The 17,049-nt window shown below is 31.7% G+C and overlaps 1 protein-coding gene across 10 annotated transcripts in view; it reads right to left on the reverse strand.

The window, feature by feature from the left end:
- LOC139503847 (disco-interacting protein 2 homolog C-like) overlaps positions 1–17,049 on the reverse strand; it is a 104,358-nt gene that overhangs the window by 20,211 nt on the left and 67,098 nt on the right. For 9 of the 10 annotated variants that reach the window (XM_071293795.1, XM_071293792.1, XM_071293796.1 and 6 more), the window contains 13 exons: positions 16,446–16,569; positions 14,670–14,773; positions 10,487–10,589; positions 9,846–9,910; positions 9,264–9,357; positions 8,360–8,479; positions 6,458–6,572; positions 5,876–6,015; positions 5,229–5,365; positions 4,434–4,514; positions 3,909–4,121; positions 1,822–1,920; positions 1,179–1,311 (listed from right to left, as the gene is read on the reverse strand). In XM_071293795.1, the coding sequence (XP_071149896.1) occupies positions 1,179–1,311; positions 1,822–1,920; positions 3,909–4,121; positions 4,434–4,514; positions 5,229–5,365; positions 5,876–6,015; positions 6,458–6,572; positions 8,360–8,479; positions 9,264–9,357; positions 9,846–9,910; positions 10,487–10,589; positions 14,670–14,773; positions 16,446–16,569 (1,528 nt within the window). Of the gene's footprint in view, positions 1–1,178; positions 1,312–1,821; positions 1,921–3,908; positions 4,122–4,433; positions 4,515–5,097; positions 5,204–5,228; positions 5,366–5,875; positions 6,016–6,457; positions 6,573–8,359; positions 8,480–9,263; positions 9,358–9,845; positions 9,911–10,486; positions 10,590–14,669; positions 14,774–16,445; positions 16,570–17,049 lie in introns of all 10 variants that reach the window. The other variant, XM_071293793.1, reaches the window with a different exon arrangement.

The raw sequence follows: 17,049 nt of genomic DNA on the forward strand, positions 1-17,049 counted from the left end.
GTTTTGGTAGATTTGTTACACATGTATGAGGACACTAACCTAGTTTGAATTCTCTTGGTTTTGGTAGATTTGTTACACATGTATGAGGACACTAACCTGGTTTGAATTCTCTTGGTTTTGGTAGATTTGTTACACATGTATGAGGACACTAACCTGGTTTGAATTCTCTAGGTTTTGGTAGATTTGTTACACATGTATGAGGACACTAACCTGGTTTGAATTCTCTTGGTTTTGTTGATTTGTTACACATGTATGAGGACACTAACCTGGTTTGAATTCTCTTGGTTTTGATAGATTTGTTACACATGTATGAGGACACTAACCTGGTTTGAATTCTCTTGGTTTTGGTAGATTTGTTACACATGTATGAGGACACTAACCTGGTTTGAATTCCCTTGGTTTTGGTAGATTTGTTACACATGTATGAGGACACTAACCTGGTTTGAATTCTCTTGGTTTTGGTAGATTTGTAACACATGTATGAGGCCACTAACCTGGTTTGAATTCTCTAGGTTTTGGTAGATTTGTTACACATGTATGAGGACACTAACCTGGTTTGAATTCTCTAGGTTTTGGTAGATTTGTTACACATGTATGAGGACACTAACCTGGTTTGAATTCTCTAGGTTTTGGTAGATTTGTTACACATGTATGAGGACACTAACCTGGTTTGAATTCTCTTGGTTTTGGTAGATTTGTTACACATGTATGAGGACACTAACCTGGTTTGAATTCTCTTGGTTTTGGTAGATTTGTAACACATGTATGAGGACACTAACCTGGTTTGAATTCCCTTGGTTTTGGTAGATTTGTTACACATGTATGAGGACACTAACCTGGTTTGAATTCCCTTGGTTTTGGTAGATTTGTTACACATGTATGAGGACACTAACCTGGTTTGAATTCTCTAGGTTTTGGTAGATTTGTTACACATGTATGAGGACACTAACCTGGTTTGAATTCTCTAGGTTTTGGTAGATTTGTTACACATGTATGAGGACACTAACCTGGTTTGAATTCTCTAGGTTTTGGTAGATTTGTTACACATGTATGAGGACACTAACCTGGTTTGAATTCTCTTGGTTTTGGTAGATTTGTTACACATGTATGAGGACACTAACCTGGTTTGAATTCCCTTGGTTTTGGTAGATTTGTAACACATGTATGAGGACACTAACCTGGTTTGAATTCTCTAGGTTTTGGTAGATTTGTTACACATGTATGAGGACACATGAGCACATTTGCTGGATGTAAACTTCCTTCCAGGAATCTTTTCTTTGTCTCATGTAAATGTATACCACCCAATGGAGTCTGTAAAAAAAGATTAAGGTCATTTTTTATATTTTAAAACATTTCTGTCTATCATGGTTCTAAATTTTAAAAGCAATTTACACTTGGACAAATTTGAACCAATATAATTCAATTTAGATGTTTGTTATATACAATGTCAGAAGTTTTTTGTTCCACTTATTAGTGACTGAATTCAATTAAGATCTAGAAGATAAATAAGAGTTAATTTGGTCTCATTTGTGTAGCATTTAGATAGAGTTAACGCGTCAAAACAAATGTTAAAGGGTGGCAGAACAAGATTTTGGTAAGATGGAGAATGAGTCAGTTTTTCTTTCACACATAAATTTTCAAAGATTATATAAGTAAATTATTGGGTCACGTAGCCGAGTTATAATACTGAAGTAAATGATTTCAATGATATTTCTGAATTAATTTTAATGGTGAATATTTTTTTTACATAACACTATTATCTCCCTTTGAATGTGCCTGAACAAAGTCCTTATTTCGGTAACAATAGACTGTCAAACCTACCTTTGGTAAATAATTGTGAGGGACTAGAGACAAACAAAAGACCCCAACTTGATGTATACTATCTACTGCTTGTAAAACTCTGCTCATCCATTGGAAACTCTGAAAGTATTTATAATGTATATGTCGTGTACAAGTTGCGATTTTGTACAGGTTATAACATGTACAAAAATATTGTACATATTATAACTTGTATAATGCAAAAATACAAGTTATAACATGTATAAAAGTACCTCATACATGTTATAACCTGTACAAAATATTGCTTAAAAATGGTTTTAACTTGTACAAAATTTAAAATAAATTTTAATGAAGTAAAATATACATTTAAATTCACCAATGCATAAAGAACAACAATAAATAGGCCAGAACGTGTCTTTTTCTGTAGAGGACAATGATGACAAAGTTTCAGAAATATATGTTTCATGACTTATGTTGGCAAAATGTGTTTTCATGTAATTGTATGTTTCATGCAGTCCATCATGGCTTAAATACGTGTGAAACTATTCACTAAAAGCTTGCATTCCTCAATGACAATTACATTAGATACTATATATATAGTAACTAAATTCTTCCATAAAATTTAAGAACGACTCCTAATAATTTTGGGAAATACTCCTCCCTCTCGTTTTTATAACATGCAAAGACTAAAACAATGTCTTATATGCTTACTCTGTAAAAGCAAGAGAGAGCTGAAATAGTTTTCATTGGACAATGCTTCATTATCAATGTCTTTGGATCTACTCTTCTACATTTTTGGCCTTCAGCATGACATATGTAAATTTATAACTCAATTTTTGTTTATAAACTATAAGATCATTGCATGAGGCGAATGTCATTTTGATGTTTTAAATATATATCCTCTACTTTGAAAGCATGTATTTGTGGCCTTTGGATGTTGTCTGCTCCATCGGCGGGTTGTTGTCTTTTAGACACATACCCCATTTCAATTTCCAATTTTATTTGTAGACACATCTATCCTGGCTATCCTCTTATATCTTTTAGTGTCAACTAGAAAGAAAGTATTTTACTATTGCCTTCAAAGTGTACACTCACAATTATAATTCATTAAATAAAGATATGTCCATAGGTAGTCATAAGAGGATCATAAGACATGTCCTAAGATATATCTTATGACAGGTCTAAGGAATGCTTCGTAATACCGACCCCTGGACATTACAGTATCAAAAAAGGAGAAAACACACTAACATGAAGGATTAATACAAAAGTTATGAATATGTTATTGAGGTCAATATCAACTGTTGCGATAATAGAAAAATATCCTTATTTTTCGATTTTGTACAAGTTAAAATCATTTTTAAGCAATATTTTGTACAGGTTATAACATGTATGAGGTACTTTTGTACATGTTATAACTTGTATTTTTGCATTATACAAGTTATAACATGTACAATATTTTTGTACATGTTATAACCTGTACAAAATTGCAACTTGTACACGACATATACATAAAACAATTTATTTTTTACTGGAAATTTCAGGTTTAATAATGAATGAACTGCAATGTAAAATGTTCAGTTCACCTTTTGGTGGGGTTTATGTTGCTCGGGCTCTTTTTTTTTCATTGTTGTGTTTCATATACTGTTTTTTTACTTTAAGTATTCCTTTTTGTCAAAGCATTGTCTGTTTTTTTATGACTTATGACTTTGAATGTTCCTTTGGCATCCTTCGCCTCTTTTTTTCTTGTACAGAAAAGATTTTGCCAACTTCCTAATATTTATATCTTTTAAAAAAACTTTAGCAAGGCCTTAGTTCAAAGTTACAAGTTATCAATGTTACCTATAAAAATAAATTACTTTTTGCTTCTAAAAGGTCAATAACCCAACAACAAGAACTGCTAAATCATAAAATATAAATTTGGAAAGAATTCGTCGAAGCATTTTCATGTTAATGAATGAACACTGTTTTGATGGCAGAAACCAACCCAACATGCTACCTGCTGTACATCCACAAATCAATTTTTCTTTCAAAATACGGTTAAAAACAAACAATAAATGCCAGTGAAAAATCTCATCTAACCTAAAGTTACTAGCTAATCAAGGGACATAACTAGACAATCATATTAATACCTCTTCCTCTGAACAATCAGGTCTTTGTTCCGCTACGATCACAATTCGCTCATCTTTAAGTACATTGATAGAAAACACAGCAATTCTTCCACGGTAAATAAATTTCATTGGTTCTACGGCCAATACTGTTGCTATTATATCGTCTGTATTATGCCGTCTGCCTGATACCTGCATTAGACCTTCCTTACTACCACATACAAATACTAAACCACCCTGAAATGAGAAAAAAATATTTAAATTTGAAAATAACATTGAGCACATTCTAATATAAATGATACTTTAAGTTAAATATTTTTACCAGTCAAGCTTTTAAATTTAATATTCTTTGATAAATCTTTTATTAGATTTAAGCATACAGAAGAGAGCTGATGAGCAGACAGGTGGAAAAAAGCAAAAATTTCAGATACTGTTTATTCTGTGTATTTGATTTAAGGATATTTCAATGTCAAAAAGAGGCACAAAATTTACCTAGAGAAAAGTTTGATATCCTTTGGTCATATCAACTTTGTCATACTGTTTACTTACAGGTCCTAGGAATCCTAACAACCCTGTCCGTACATATAATTTGTCTCCTATAGGTCGGCCATCATTGTTTAGAGGCTGTATCTGTAATAAGAATATAAATATAAAGCAAATGAAGCAAGTTGTTTAAATCTGACCAGGAACTATCATAAAGTTGCAATTATTTAAAGAAGTCAATTATTTGTCAATCATTGCCGTCCAGCAGTCGTAATCATTAAATTCAAAGTTTACCAGTAGGTTATTTTCTGTTAAACTTGCATACATATTTTTGATTGGTAAATCTCTTGCTTGCATGAAGTATATAAAAAATTATATGTGCCTGTTCCAAGTAAGAAATGATCAGTTGTTGTTTTATGTGATTTCTTAATGTTTTTTTTTTTTTGTTATTTGATAATTAGGTGTTAACAGCAGATTTTATCATTCTGTTAAAAAACTTTTTACAATTTTTAGAATCAGAACTATTTAAAGCTTGACATACATGTATCTACTGCATACCCCACATTTGGTTTTATTCATAAAAATATATCTATCTTTCCTAATATCATTTCTGGTTCAGTGAATATCATATTGATGATTTATAGCAAAATACCATTAAAATCGATAAAAAAAAGTTTCAAGGTCATCCTCAGTACAGTAATTTAGCAGGACTAGTAGTAAATAATCTTACCTGGAAGGTATTACTGGTAACCCCCTGTAGACCCCAGTAATTACTGCCTGTGTAACCAGCACAGATACACAACTCGCCAACTTCATCTGTCTTACAGAGATATGGTAACTAGAACTTTTTAATAATCTTACCTGGAAGGTATTACTGGTAACCCCCTGTAAGCCCCAGTAATTACTGCCTGTGTAACCAGCACAGACACACAACTCTCCTACTTCATCTGTTTTACAGAGATATGGCAACCCATCAACTTTTATCACAATCATCACAGCTGGAAAATAAGTTCATAGTTGCAAAATATTTGTTTCATTGATTGAAAATGAATCTGTAATCTATGAAGACGACGATATATAAAGCAGCACAACAATTTTTGTTGTTTTTGAAAAACTATAAAGAATTGGTACAAATTTTATTATTTCGAAGAAGGAAAAAAATGCTATATAAAGATTTTGGCCTTACTGGACCTTTTTATACTGATTTTGTGTGTGAAATAAAAACATTGTTCTATCATCTGTTCTATGAAAATGCTCTCTTAAAATATATTCCAGAAGTAACACTTAATGTTTCAGGAGTACAACAAGGCTGTATTTTATCACCTTTCTAATCGTTATATAGTTTACTGCTGTAGCTTTATATTTATCATGCAGGAAAATAACAGGTAACCAATTCCTGTACAAAGTCTCAAAACCATCATGAAAATTTTATTCCTAATTCACCCCAAAGTTCTTCAATCCAAGATCATTTTTGTTGTTGGTTTTTTTTCAACTTTAGTTGCACTCACCTCCTGGCATAACTTGACCACAATCCTGGAGTGTTAAAGAAGTTAAACTATTTTCACTGTCCACTCGTACCACACCATGACTTAACCCTAACATTGATAAAATACCACGACCTGTTGCACTGGCACTTGTTCTTCCAGGCCTGAAAAATAATAATAATAAAAGTTGATATGATTTTCAGTGAAAATCGAACAATTTTAAACATTTATTCAGATTTTTTATTCTATTTGTAAAAATTAATTCTTAGAGATTTCAGTGGAACTCTGCCATTTGCATTTGCAGCTGAAGCTGTAAAGGTGCATTTCATCTGCCAAAACAAAACCCACTTATCAGTAAAAATACGGTGGAAAAAAAATCAACTTTATCCAAGAAAACTTCCAGTTAATTACAGTACCACTAGTACAATGGTGTTTAACGACCTTCTATACCTATGAAAATTTCATACAGTTAGTCTGAAACACTGAACTTAATAACTTTTACATTTTGATTTGAGTGTCGCAAATAAGTCTTTTTAAGACAAAGTTGTGTCCTGATATCTATGACTGAATATTACAGTGGAAATTTTCTTATTTTGGTGGACCTACCTTCTCACAGATACTGTGAGGCCTTCTACAGAGGTGGCACATGGACAGATTGCATCAGATTTTAGTCCTTTGCTTTGGAACGCATTAAAGAAAGCATCACAGGAAGTCAGAGACCCTGAAATTACACATGTATTAGATATTATAACTTCATAAAGGTGAACTAACACTGTAGTGTATACTTTTGATAGACTCCCGGATGAATGTCAAACTAAAAATATTAAAAAGACTTCAAGAAAATATACAATATCAAATATGCATATATCACAGGGCTTCCAAAACGGTCATATATTCCGGACATTTGATTAATGTCCGATAAAAGTCCGGCTGGGCAAAGCATGAAACGGTCATATACATTTTAGTTTTCAAGGCTTTTTCGGTCATTTTAACATAAGTCACGATCTTTTTGACCCAACCTTTTGCCTCTAAAATCTACACATTTCCGGTCATAAAAGTGACATGATGATTAATTACTATCAAAACAACCCCTACTTCAATACTTTCTTATTTTAATCAGGGCTAATTAGTTGTTGGACAGGTGATATCTACCTGTTCAGTTGACAGGTAAACTATGTTCAGTACCGTACATCGTGTAAATTGATCGGTCTATTCACAATTATTTTCTTACATTTCAGCGGTTTGTAGCTCATTGATTTAGTCCAAAAGATTAAAATTATAAGAAATTAGTTTATCTACATGATCTGATAAAAATTTTTAAAAGGTTTAAATGAAAAATCGTCAGAACTACGTCGAATGAACTAGAACACGTGTGCGCATGTGCAATGGTGGGAAATTTAATTATGCATCCTTTATTTCTTCAAAATGCTAAAATTATCATTGATACCTGTATCTTAACGTTCATTTCAAGCATTTTGTTGAAGAAATAACGTGGATAGAGCTTCTGCACTCAGTCATTCTTTGCAAACGTACACGGATTTTACGTATCCGTTTACGGTCCATGTTTTACCATTGTCAAGTCAACATCCGGTTTTAGAAAAACGTGATTTTAAAAACAAAAATGAAGTTTTTGACATGTCATTTTGCACAAATAAAGAGTCTATGGCAGATATGAGCACGCTGATGTGCACACTTTGAATGATGCACTGCCAATTTAACAGTTTACATCCAAAACAAAGTAAAGTTTAAAATCGTTTTTTAATCTAATGTCATAATCATTGGAATGGCCATCTGATTACCATAATTGCCTTTTGTGACTTAGTCTTAAGGGATTAAAATCGGGATTAGATATAAAATGTCCGGCTGGCTCAAATGTTTTATGGAAGCCCTGATATATCATGAAAATTATGTGTCAAAGCAAGTCTTTTATTTGTCTACTAAGATAACATATGAGTTAGTTCACATAAAATGAACTGAAGTAATTCAAATTATTCTGAAAACAACCCCCTCCCCATCCTTTTTGAAAATTTCATTTTTTTAACAAGTCCAGCAAATTTATTTTTTTTTAATTTCAAGAAGGAAATAACTACTTTTTTTCATAAGTTTCGAGTTCTTAAATATTTTCAATTTGGTCTCGTGCATCACCTTAAAGACATTAATTTGTCCAAATGCACATCTGGTGCTAAATTCTTACTGTTCATGTAAAAATATGTAAACAGTTAAATAACTGATAAAAATCCTCACTGTTAAGCTTGTACTTCAACATTAATCAGCAAACTATGTGAACTAATGAATTATTGAACTCCATCTACTATGGATTCCTTTTTATTCCTCCGATACCAATTTGTAGATTTCCTTGTTACAGGTAAACCATGAATTTAATTGTTCAGGGAATAACAAATTTTTTCATAAGGTTGTCTGCAAACAATTGCAAAACCACAAAATCAAATATCCATGAAAATTGGTACCCATGAAAAATAAATGAACCCATTATCAAATAGTACTTACAAGGGTTAGCTCCATCGGCCACCAGTAAGAGACGTAAAGCACTAAAGTTTATATCTTTGTGGTCTTTCTGTGCTAACAGACCCCAATGCATGTCTCTAGACTTCACTATTGCAACTGAAGCTGAAATTATACATAATATGATGTATAAACATGGGTCATTATACACAATAATCTCTGTATGGGTATTTTTTGCAAATAAGTGACAATTTTATAAAATTAAAATCTAATTTCGAATATTTTTTAATTTTCCAATTACCCTGGTCCTCTAAAAAAAAACTTCCATTTCTTTAAGTATGCAGAATTCAATTTAAATTGTATGTGAAAATAGAAAGCACTTTTAAAAATTTCTTTAAATAAATGTACATACATCAAATATACAAATAACCTCTATTACCACATGTTCAATATCGAAAAATATAACTCCTTTCTACCATCTCCCAATCATTTCATTTTGTTATATCAGTCACCATTACATGTACCTCTTGTCATTTTCTTTTCCTGATTATAACATCAACAAATTTGAACTTGCAATGAGTAACACATCAAAGCAGAACTGCTTACCCTGTAGTTCACCTCTTGTTATTGGTGAGGGTCCTGTTGCTCTTTCTTGTACTTTTGTTATTTTTGCTGGTATTCTAATTGTTTGTCTTTTTTAGGTAATGATGCAGTTTTTTTAAATGGATTTTTAGGGCTGTTCCAGAAAATACTATGTCCCTCCCCCAGGGGTGGTTGTATCAGAAATACCAAAATGCAAAGGAAGTGCTGTTCTCGGTTTTTTTTAAATTTCTGTGGGTGTAGGGGGTTAAAAAATAAAAGCCGTCTGGGTTGGGCCATAGTATTTTCTGAAACCGCCCTGATTGAGCCCCCAGTATAATCTTTTTTCTTTTATAGACTAGATACCTACCTTTATATTTGGTGACCATTTTCATCCATGAGGCAGGATCAACTTTCATCAGAGAATAGGGAACAAATATCACATGCATGCCATTAAATACACTCTGTAATGATAAAAAAATATATAAATTTGTTATTTAATTGTTATTTGTATAAATTTCGTTGGTTAGTTTTCTGTTTTGAATTTATTTACATTTTTCATGTCAGAACCTTTTAAATAGGACGTTATTATAATCCTGGTACCTTTGATAACAATTACTTTATCTATTTTTCTCATTGTTAAAGGCCGTACAGTGGTTTTCTGATTAATGGAAAATGCATGTTTATAATGTCAAAATTATACTTTAGAAGTGAGTTCAAGAAGATTGAGTAATTTCCATCTACATTACAAGGGCCACTCCACCAATTCAAATTTAATCATGCATTTACCTTATAAAAACAATGAATAAGAAAGCTTAAATACCTTTTCTTATGTATTAAATTTAAAGACTAAATTAAACATCATACAATCTTACTTTTCAAAAAATTGGTAAACAATAGAACTACTCTTAGTGTTATTTTCTTACTCAAAAATTCAAAAACATTTACTTACACACAAAATTCCATGCCACAATCCCAATTCACGTTTAAAGTCTAATACACAAACCATCACTTCACCTGAAAAATAAAATAAAATCAATATATGACACATCATAGTGACAGCTAACCATCAAGAATACAGGCCCATTTGTCACTATATCTTGCTAGCTATGTTCAGTGAACTGTCTTATCTGAGTCAAAGCTTTTTTAGGGATATGATTTTATCCAGGACATATGAAATGACAAACAGCATGGAAAACATAATGTTCAAAATATTGCAACAACAGCTTGTCTGAGGGTTTTAATAATGTCAGTCTGAACTAATATTTATATAAAAAAAGAAGACTTGTAAACGCATATCTTATGTATGTAAGTATTAAACCTAATCTATGGTAAGGTCATATTATACTTCAAATAAAAAAATATATGATATTATACTTGAATTGCTTTACTATACAGCAAGTGAAAAAAGAAAAACGGTTTCATCTTCAAAATCTTCAGAAAAGTACTGCTATTGAGTAATTGTCCTCATGCACTTTAATTCAGAGATATTTCCATATGCAGTGACATATTCTACAAGACCTGTCATCAAAAATTTGGCCACAACACAGTGCAAATGTAAGAGAAAACTGTGATGAAAGAATGTAAACAAACCTTCTGTATAATTAGCTGCAACTGTAAGCGTTCTAGCATGACATAACATACTGCTCCTTGTAACAGTAACTCCCATAGTACTTCCATCTTTTCCTTGTGTATACTGAAAAATAAATACACAAATGTAAGTATTTTATGTTATTATGACCTTTAACCCTGTATTCTATAGACTTGTTTCCAACTGCCACACATAAATAATCAGTATTAAATCAAAAAATCTTGAAAGTGCTGATTTACTTAAAAGTGAGGAGTAGGCACACCATTTCCTGCACTCTTGTCACCAATACTTTCAGTTCATTTCCAATTCCTTTATATCTTTCCTACACTCAGTCTATGCCAAACTGTTCAGAGTCTGTCTGACCAACAAAAAAAAACCTTTCCAAAATTTGTTCACTAAAATTATGTCTGACCATAACAGAATGATTTCTTTATCTCCCATTTTGTAAGTCAGACAGAGTTTTGAAATTGTGATTCACTTAACACTCCTTGTTAAAACACTGTATACACACAAGGAATATAAAAATGTAATGAAAACATTAATGAGATTCCAGATGGGGATTACAGAATAGATAATGATTGGCTACAAAAAATAAGGACAGATAAAAACTGACGACATATTAAACACACACGAGAATAATTTGGAGCTTACCTAAAAAAATGCAGATTGAATCGTGAGAAACCACCCTACATGCAGACTAAATCCATTACTTTACTACATTAAACATCTTACTTTAATTTACCTCCATGGAGGTGTCAAAATTTAATTTTTTGACGTTAGCACGTCTATTGAAAAAGTTATGCAACCAAATAAAAGATATCTAAAAATCTATATGCATTCATCCAAAATTCTCATGAAAGGTATTAATTCAATCATGAAAGTATAAAATTTCATTCAAAAATAGCTTCACAGTTATTTATTTTTGTAATCAAAATAGATAATTGATTTAAGATAACTATGACTCTTATAAAAACATTTTGATTTTTTTTTAAACTTGAGAAAACAAAAATAATTTAAATATGAGAAATAAGGGGAGATAACCAACACAGTTAACTTTCCCATTATTTTGTCCTCACAAATTTATGATTTAGTTTTGCTGTTAAACATATGTATGGAAAAGGAGACAAAAAAGTATATGTAAAGATTCTACCACTGCATTAAATTTAACATTTTCATCTTGAAACAGTTAAAATTAAAAAAAAAATTTGATTATTTAACTGTCAAAAGTGGATAAATTAAATGTGTGTATGTAAAATTGTTTGATAAAAGACATTATATAGATTTGATGTCATAATTGAGAAAGTGGCGTTTGAACTCAAAACTTTAGATTTCAGAGGCAAGTGACCACTGCAGATCGACTAAGTATATCTCCTAAAATTATGTGATTCATTGATTGATTGTGGCTGCTTGGAGTCCAGTGGCAAGTATTTCATGCATGTTTAGGACGAGACCAAGTCAAAAGTAATCATAAAAGGAAAGGTCCTGTAAAAGAGGCTGTCTGGGATGAATCATAAGGTCAAGGACATTTTGACTGTCACTGGTATATTGCGCAGGAACAGAAATTTTGGACCATATACGGCCCACTAAGAGTATGTTCTCTTAACACAAGTCTTTAACATTGGAAGTAGACCAAACTAGTACATTCCAAAAGGCAAACTTTGGCAAGGGCTCTGCTGATGAACTGATGAAGACTAAGTGCTCTTATTTCTAATCATTAGTCACTCTTGATGTCTATTCCGGCAAATTTGACGTTTTAGTAAATTTTACCCTTCTGGCCAGGTGAGCTAACAAAATTGATATAAATAAAGAGAAATGTTAGGACCTACTGACAAAAACAATCATAGGTGGAATTCCAGAATGCAGCATACCTTTTATTGGCACCTAATTAATAAACTAAGGCCTAAAAAAAAAGATATGTGTTTCCGGTAACATCATTTTGAAAATTAGGGTCGGTAGGTCGGAATTCTTTTTTTTTTTTTTTTTTTTTTTTTTTTTGACATCGTAAATGAAATCCGGAAAATTATCATGGTTTTTCCAAGTCCGGATCCGTAATTAGTTTCAAAAACCGGAAGTGTGCCATTTGCAATGTTTTTGAAGCACCTGCTGTGCAAATTTCTTGGATTTTAACCTATTTGGAATACCTTTTGACATTAATAAAATGTTTTATTGGCTTTCTATGCAAGTAGAAGCAAGAGAGAAAAAATATTATGTCATCTATCAGAAGCCTGTGTCAAAAACGGGGTCGGTTGATACAATTTTTTTTTTTTTTTTTTTGAAGATCCAATAAAAAAGTTAGGGTCGGGGCTAAAAAACAGGGTCGGTCGGGTTACCGGAAACATCCATCTTTTTTTTCTCAGCCTAACTTAAATCTCTAAACTTTTGATATTTTATAAATCTAGACTTCAAAGGAGGTGACATAAATTTGTATCCTATTTTGTATAGGATTAATACATGTAATAATGTGGTCATTTTAATAAATTTCCTGTAAAAAAACTTTGAATTTTTCGAAAAACTAAGGATTTTCTTATCCCAGGCATAGATTACCTTAGCCGTATTTGGCACAACTTTTTGGAATTTTGGAACCTCAATGCTCTTCAACTTTGTACTTGTTTGGCTTTATAAATATTTTGATATGAGCGTCACTGATGAGTCTTATGTAGATGAAACGCGCGTCTGGTGTACTAAATTATAATCCTGGTACCTTTGATAACTATATACAAACAAATGGAAGTTTTTAACTACCTTGACTGGCTATACAGCCCTTGCACGGTCGTCAATATGTATACAGGTGGTATCAAATATATCAGGATGAATCTTACTAAATCTTTGGGCAAAGGTTTTAAACTAACAGTGAAGGAATTAATTTTCAATCTAAACTATTGATTATTTTATCCTTTATATAAAATTAAAAAGGCATTTGAATTCATCAAATAATTATTACACTCTTTTTAACCACTTAGGTGTTAACATAAAGTCTTTGAAACAAAAACTAAAATGTGTGAATTCTGGGGTAGTAACTGATAAAATAAACAAAAGAGGTCAAATTTGGGATATTTAGAAAAAATCATTTTTTTTTGTATGTGACAGCAATAAAGTCAAATAAAAATTCTGGTATATTCCTAAATATTTTCAGTTTTGTATTTGAACATCTATCTTTAATTCAATATCAATTTGATTGTTGCACAATAAAATTCATTCTAATGTAATATTTCATAAAACTGATGTTGGTTTGATTACCTCCCCTTATCAGAAGTATATTACAATTCATTTTCTGTATTATTTATCAATCTTAACATCATAAAATCTGTCATAATCTTCATTTATTGACCGATGTTCATTCATAATTTTAAAAAATAATGAAGGTTTTAAAATATATATTCAAAAATTTAAAATAAATTTAAAAAAACAAGACTTAGGATTTAATTTGACAGCAAAAAATATGAATACTTTTTTCACTCATTATCTAAATACTTGCCATAGTAACAAAAGGCAACTAAAGAAATTATTGAATCCCAATTTTGACACCTCAGAAAGAGGTAAACAAACAACTGCTGCATTACATAATAATTACATTAGATGTATGTTTCATTACGATACTTTATTCTGATTGGCTAACTGCACATCACATGTTAATCCGTAAGCAATTGCATAGCTCAATAAAACTTTTCATTCATAACACGTGGTCCCACAATAAAGTGCACAGATGAATTAAATAAACAATAATAAAATTCGTGTTTTCATGATCATTGCTAAAAAAAATGTAATTATAAGTATTGAATGCTTCTTTTTGTAACTTCATAGGGTTGTAAAAGCGTTGACCGTATGCACATTTTTAGTATGAAGCGCTAATTCAATTGACATATGTGTAGATTTTCACAAGTCCAGGCCTTGAAGGCATAAAACTTTGCTCAGTGCTCGGAGCACAAAAATCATACTTGAAACATGAAATCCAGCAATTTGATTGGTTGATTTTTGAGTCCGAGTACAAAAATCATGCTCCAAAGTTTTATGACCGCGAGGCCAGGACTCATAGACTTGCTTTAGTGAGAACTCTGAGTTAAACTTATTAATAAAGTGCATTCTAAGAGACAGTCTTACTACTCAATTTTAACTTGGTTTTACATGTAAGTTTTTGTTTTCGTTTAACTTCATCAACATCAAAGAAAATCTAGTTTGTAAACTTACTTCTACATAAGCAGGAATATCTTCTGAGACTTTAGGCGGAGGTTGCCAGTCTTTGTGTGGTTTGGTTAAATTGTCTGTTAGAAACCAGTGAAGTTTAGGCCAGCCTAAAATCAAAAAAAACAAACTATAAAATTGAGAATGGAAATAGGGAATGTGCCAAAGAGACAACAACCCGACCATAGAGTAGACAATAGCAGGTCACCAACAGGTCTTCAATGCAAAGAGAAATTCCCGCACCCGGAGGCGTCCTTCAGCTGGCCCCTAAACAAAAATATATACTAGTTCAGTGATAATGAACACCATACTAAACTCCAAATTGTACACAAGAAACTAAAAGTTAAAATAATACAACACTAACAAAGACCAGAGGCTCCTGACTTGGGACAGGCGCAAAAATGCGGCAGGGTTAAACATGTTTGTGAGATCTCAACCCTCCCCCTATACCTCTAGCCAATGCAGAGATGAGAATGTACACTCTCACACATCACTTTCAATTAAGGATGCATTAGTTATTTCTTTTCTCAATAGATGCTTGTTTGGTAGTTAAATGTCTGACTATTTGGTGATGATGTGTGGATGTAGTCTCTTTGGAGTCTGTGGATTCATTTATTTTCTAGAGTACCAATTTTCATTGATTGAGGAAAACTTGCATTTTCGTGGATATTTAATTTCATGGTTTTGATTAAGTCTGTATCTATTCCTTTAGGTAATTTGTAATTTGTTGAAATATTTAAATTTGTGGTTCCTCTGTATTAATGAAATTCACAAAAATTGGTATCCGACAAATATTATATCCACAGTATACCAAAAATGAATAATGTATTTATGAAGGTATTCAAGCAAGACATCATTTAGGAACTCATTTAAACACATACATGTACCTGCCAACTGTCACTATTTGCGGGGGATTTCCCCCATGGAGGCTCCCAAATTGAAATTTTGAAACAGCAATTTTGTCCACAATTTTAAACAAAACAGTTAATTGACTCTAGGCTTATAAAAGCATGAAGAAGCCAAACAACAACATTAAAATGTATTTGAAGGCCCACTTGAAGGTTTTTTAGAACTATGACAGCCATCTTGCACGCAAAACCCCCATGGGCATTTTGAAAAGTTGGCATGTTTTAAACATGCCACATGGGAAGCACCATCTGATCACCCTTCCATACCTGAGATAAACAACAGTTTATAATGAAGCCAACCTTGCTCATCAGTATTTAGTTTTCTTTGCTGTGCTTTATGTACTATTGTTTGTCTGTTGGTCTTTTTCTTTTATTACCCATGCGATTGTGTTTTAATTTTGAGTTTGAATGTCCCTTTGGTATCTTTTCCTTTTTTTTCTATTTTTAAGATTGAATTTGTAGTTGAATTTGAATATGGGTTCATGTTGTTTATTCTTTAATTTTCTATGTTGTGTCATGTGTGCTGTTGTTTGTTTGTCTTTTTTATTTTTAGCCATGGCGTTTTCAGTTTGTTTTAGATTTATGAGTTTGACTGTCCCTTTGGTATCTTTCGTCCCTCTTTTGTAGGATAAGACTTAAAGGTAATTATTAACTTTCCTGTTTACGGCTTTGCACATTGCTGAAGGCTATTCAGTAACAGATAGTTGCTTCCATCAAGGTCCTTTGGTTTATGGTGAACAACTGCAATCTTACCACAGCTTCATAATTTACATTGTACTCTATGCATTATTTTAACTTTTAAGAAAACTTAATCACAAATGAAAAAAAATCCTTTGCAAAAAGGAGACAACTCTTACAAATCACTGATACAAACCTTTAAAACTACTAACTTCACCACTTGCAGATTTCGATAAACTTTTATAACAGGCTTCTGATGTTAATCCCCACTGTACATTTAAGCTTCCTAGCATGAAACCAATACCTTCACTCCCTGCATCCTGTAAATGTAACAATAAATTTCATTGGTTAATGCATTCAAACAAATGTCACACTGAATTCTATTGGTGAATTCTAAAGGTCTAACATCATTTGAATCAATGAAAGACAATGTGGTCATCTCTTTTCTCAAATGTAGTATAATAAAGGATTCTGCAAGTCAAAATAGTTATAAGTTTATTACTTAAATTATAACATCAAATTTGATTAGTTATTATTATTTACTGCTGAGCTACAGAACCAGGCAAAGTAAAAATATTTAACTACAGTGAAATAAAAAAATAAAAGTTCATTCAAATCTAACTAATTCTGTATATATAAAAATATATTTTTTATAATTTAACAAATTATTAATTATATAACAGTCTGTTAAATGATTAACATTTTTAAGTTTTCCTCCACAATTATTTTTAGTTTAAGATGAAGAAATGTTTCACCATGGTTTCACTAAGATTTCACCAAGATTTCACTAATATTTCACC

Source organism: Mytilus edulis, chromosome 14 (assembly GCF_963676685.1).
Source record: "Mytilus edulis chromosome 14, xbMytEdul2.2, whole genome shotgun sequence".
In the NCBI taxonomy this organism is placed as follows: Eukaryota; Metazoa; Mollusca; class Bivalvia; order Mytilida; family Mytilidae; genus Mytilus; species Mytilus edulis.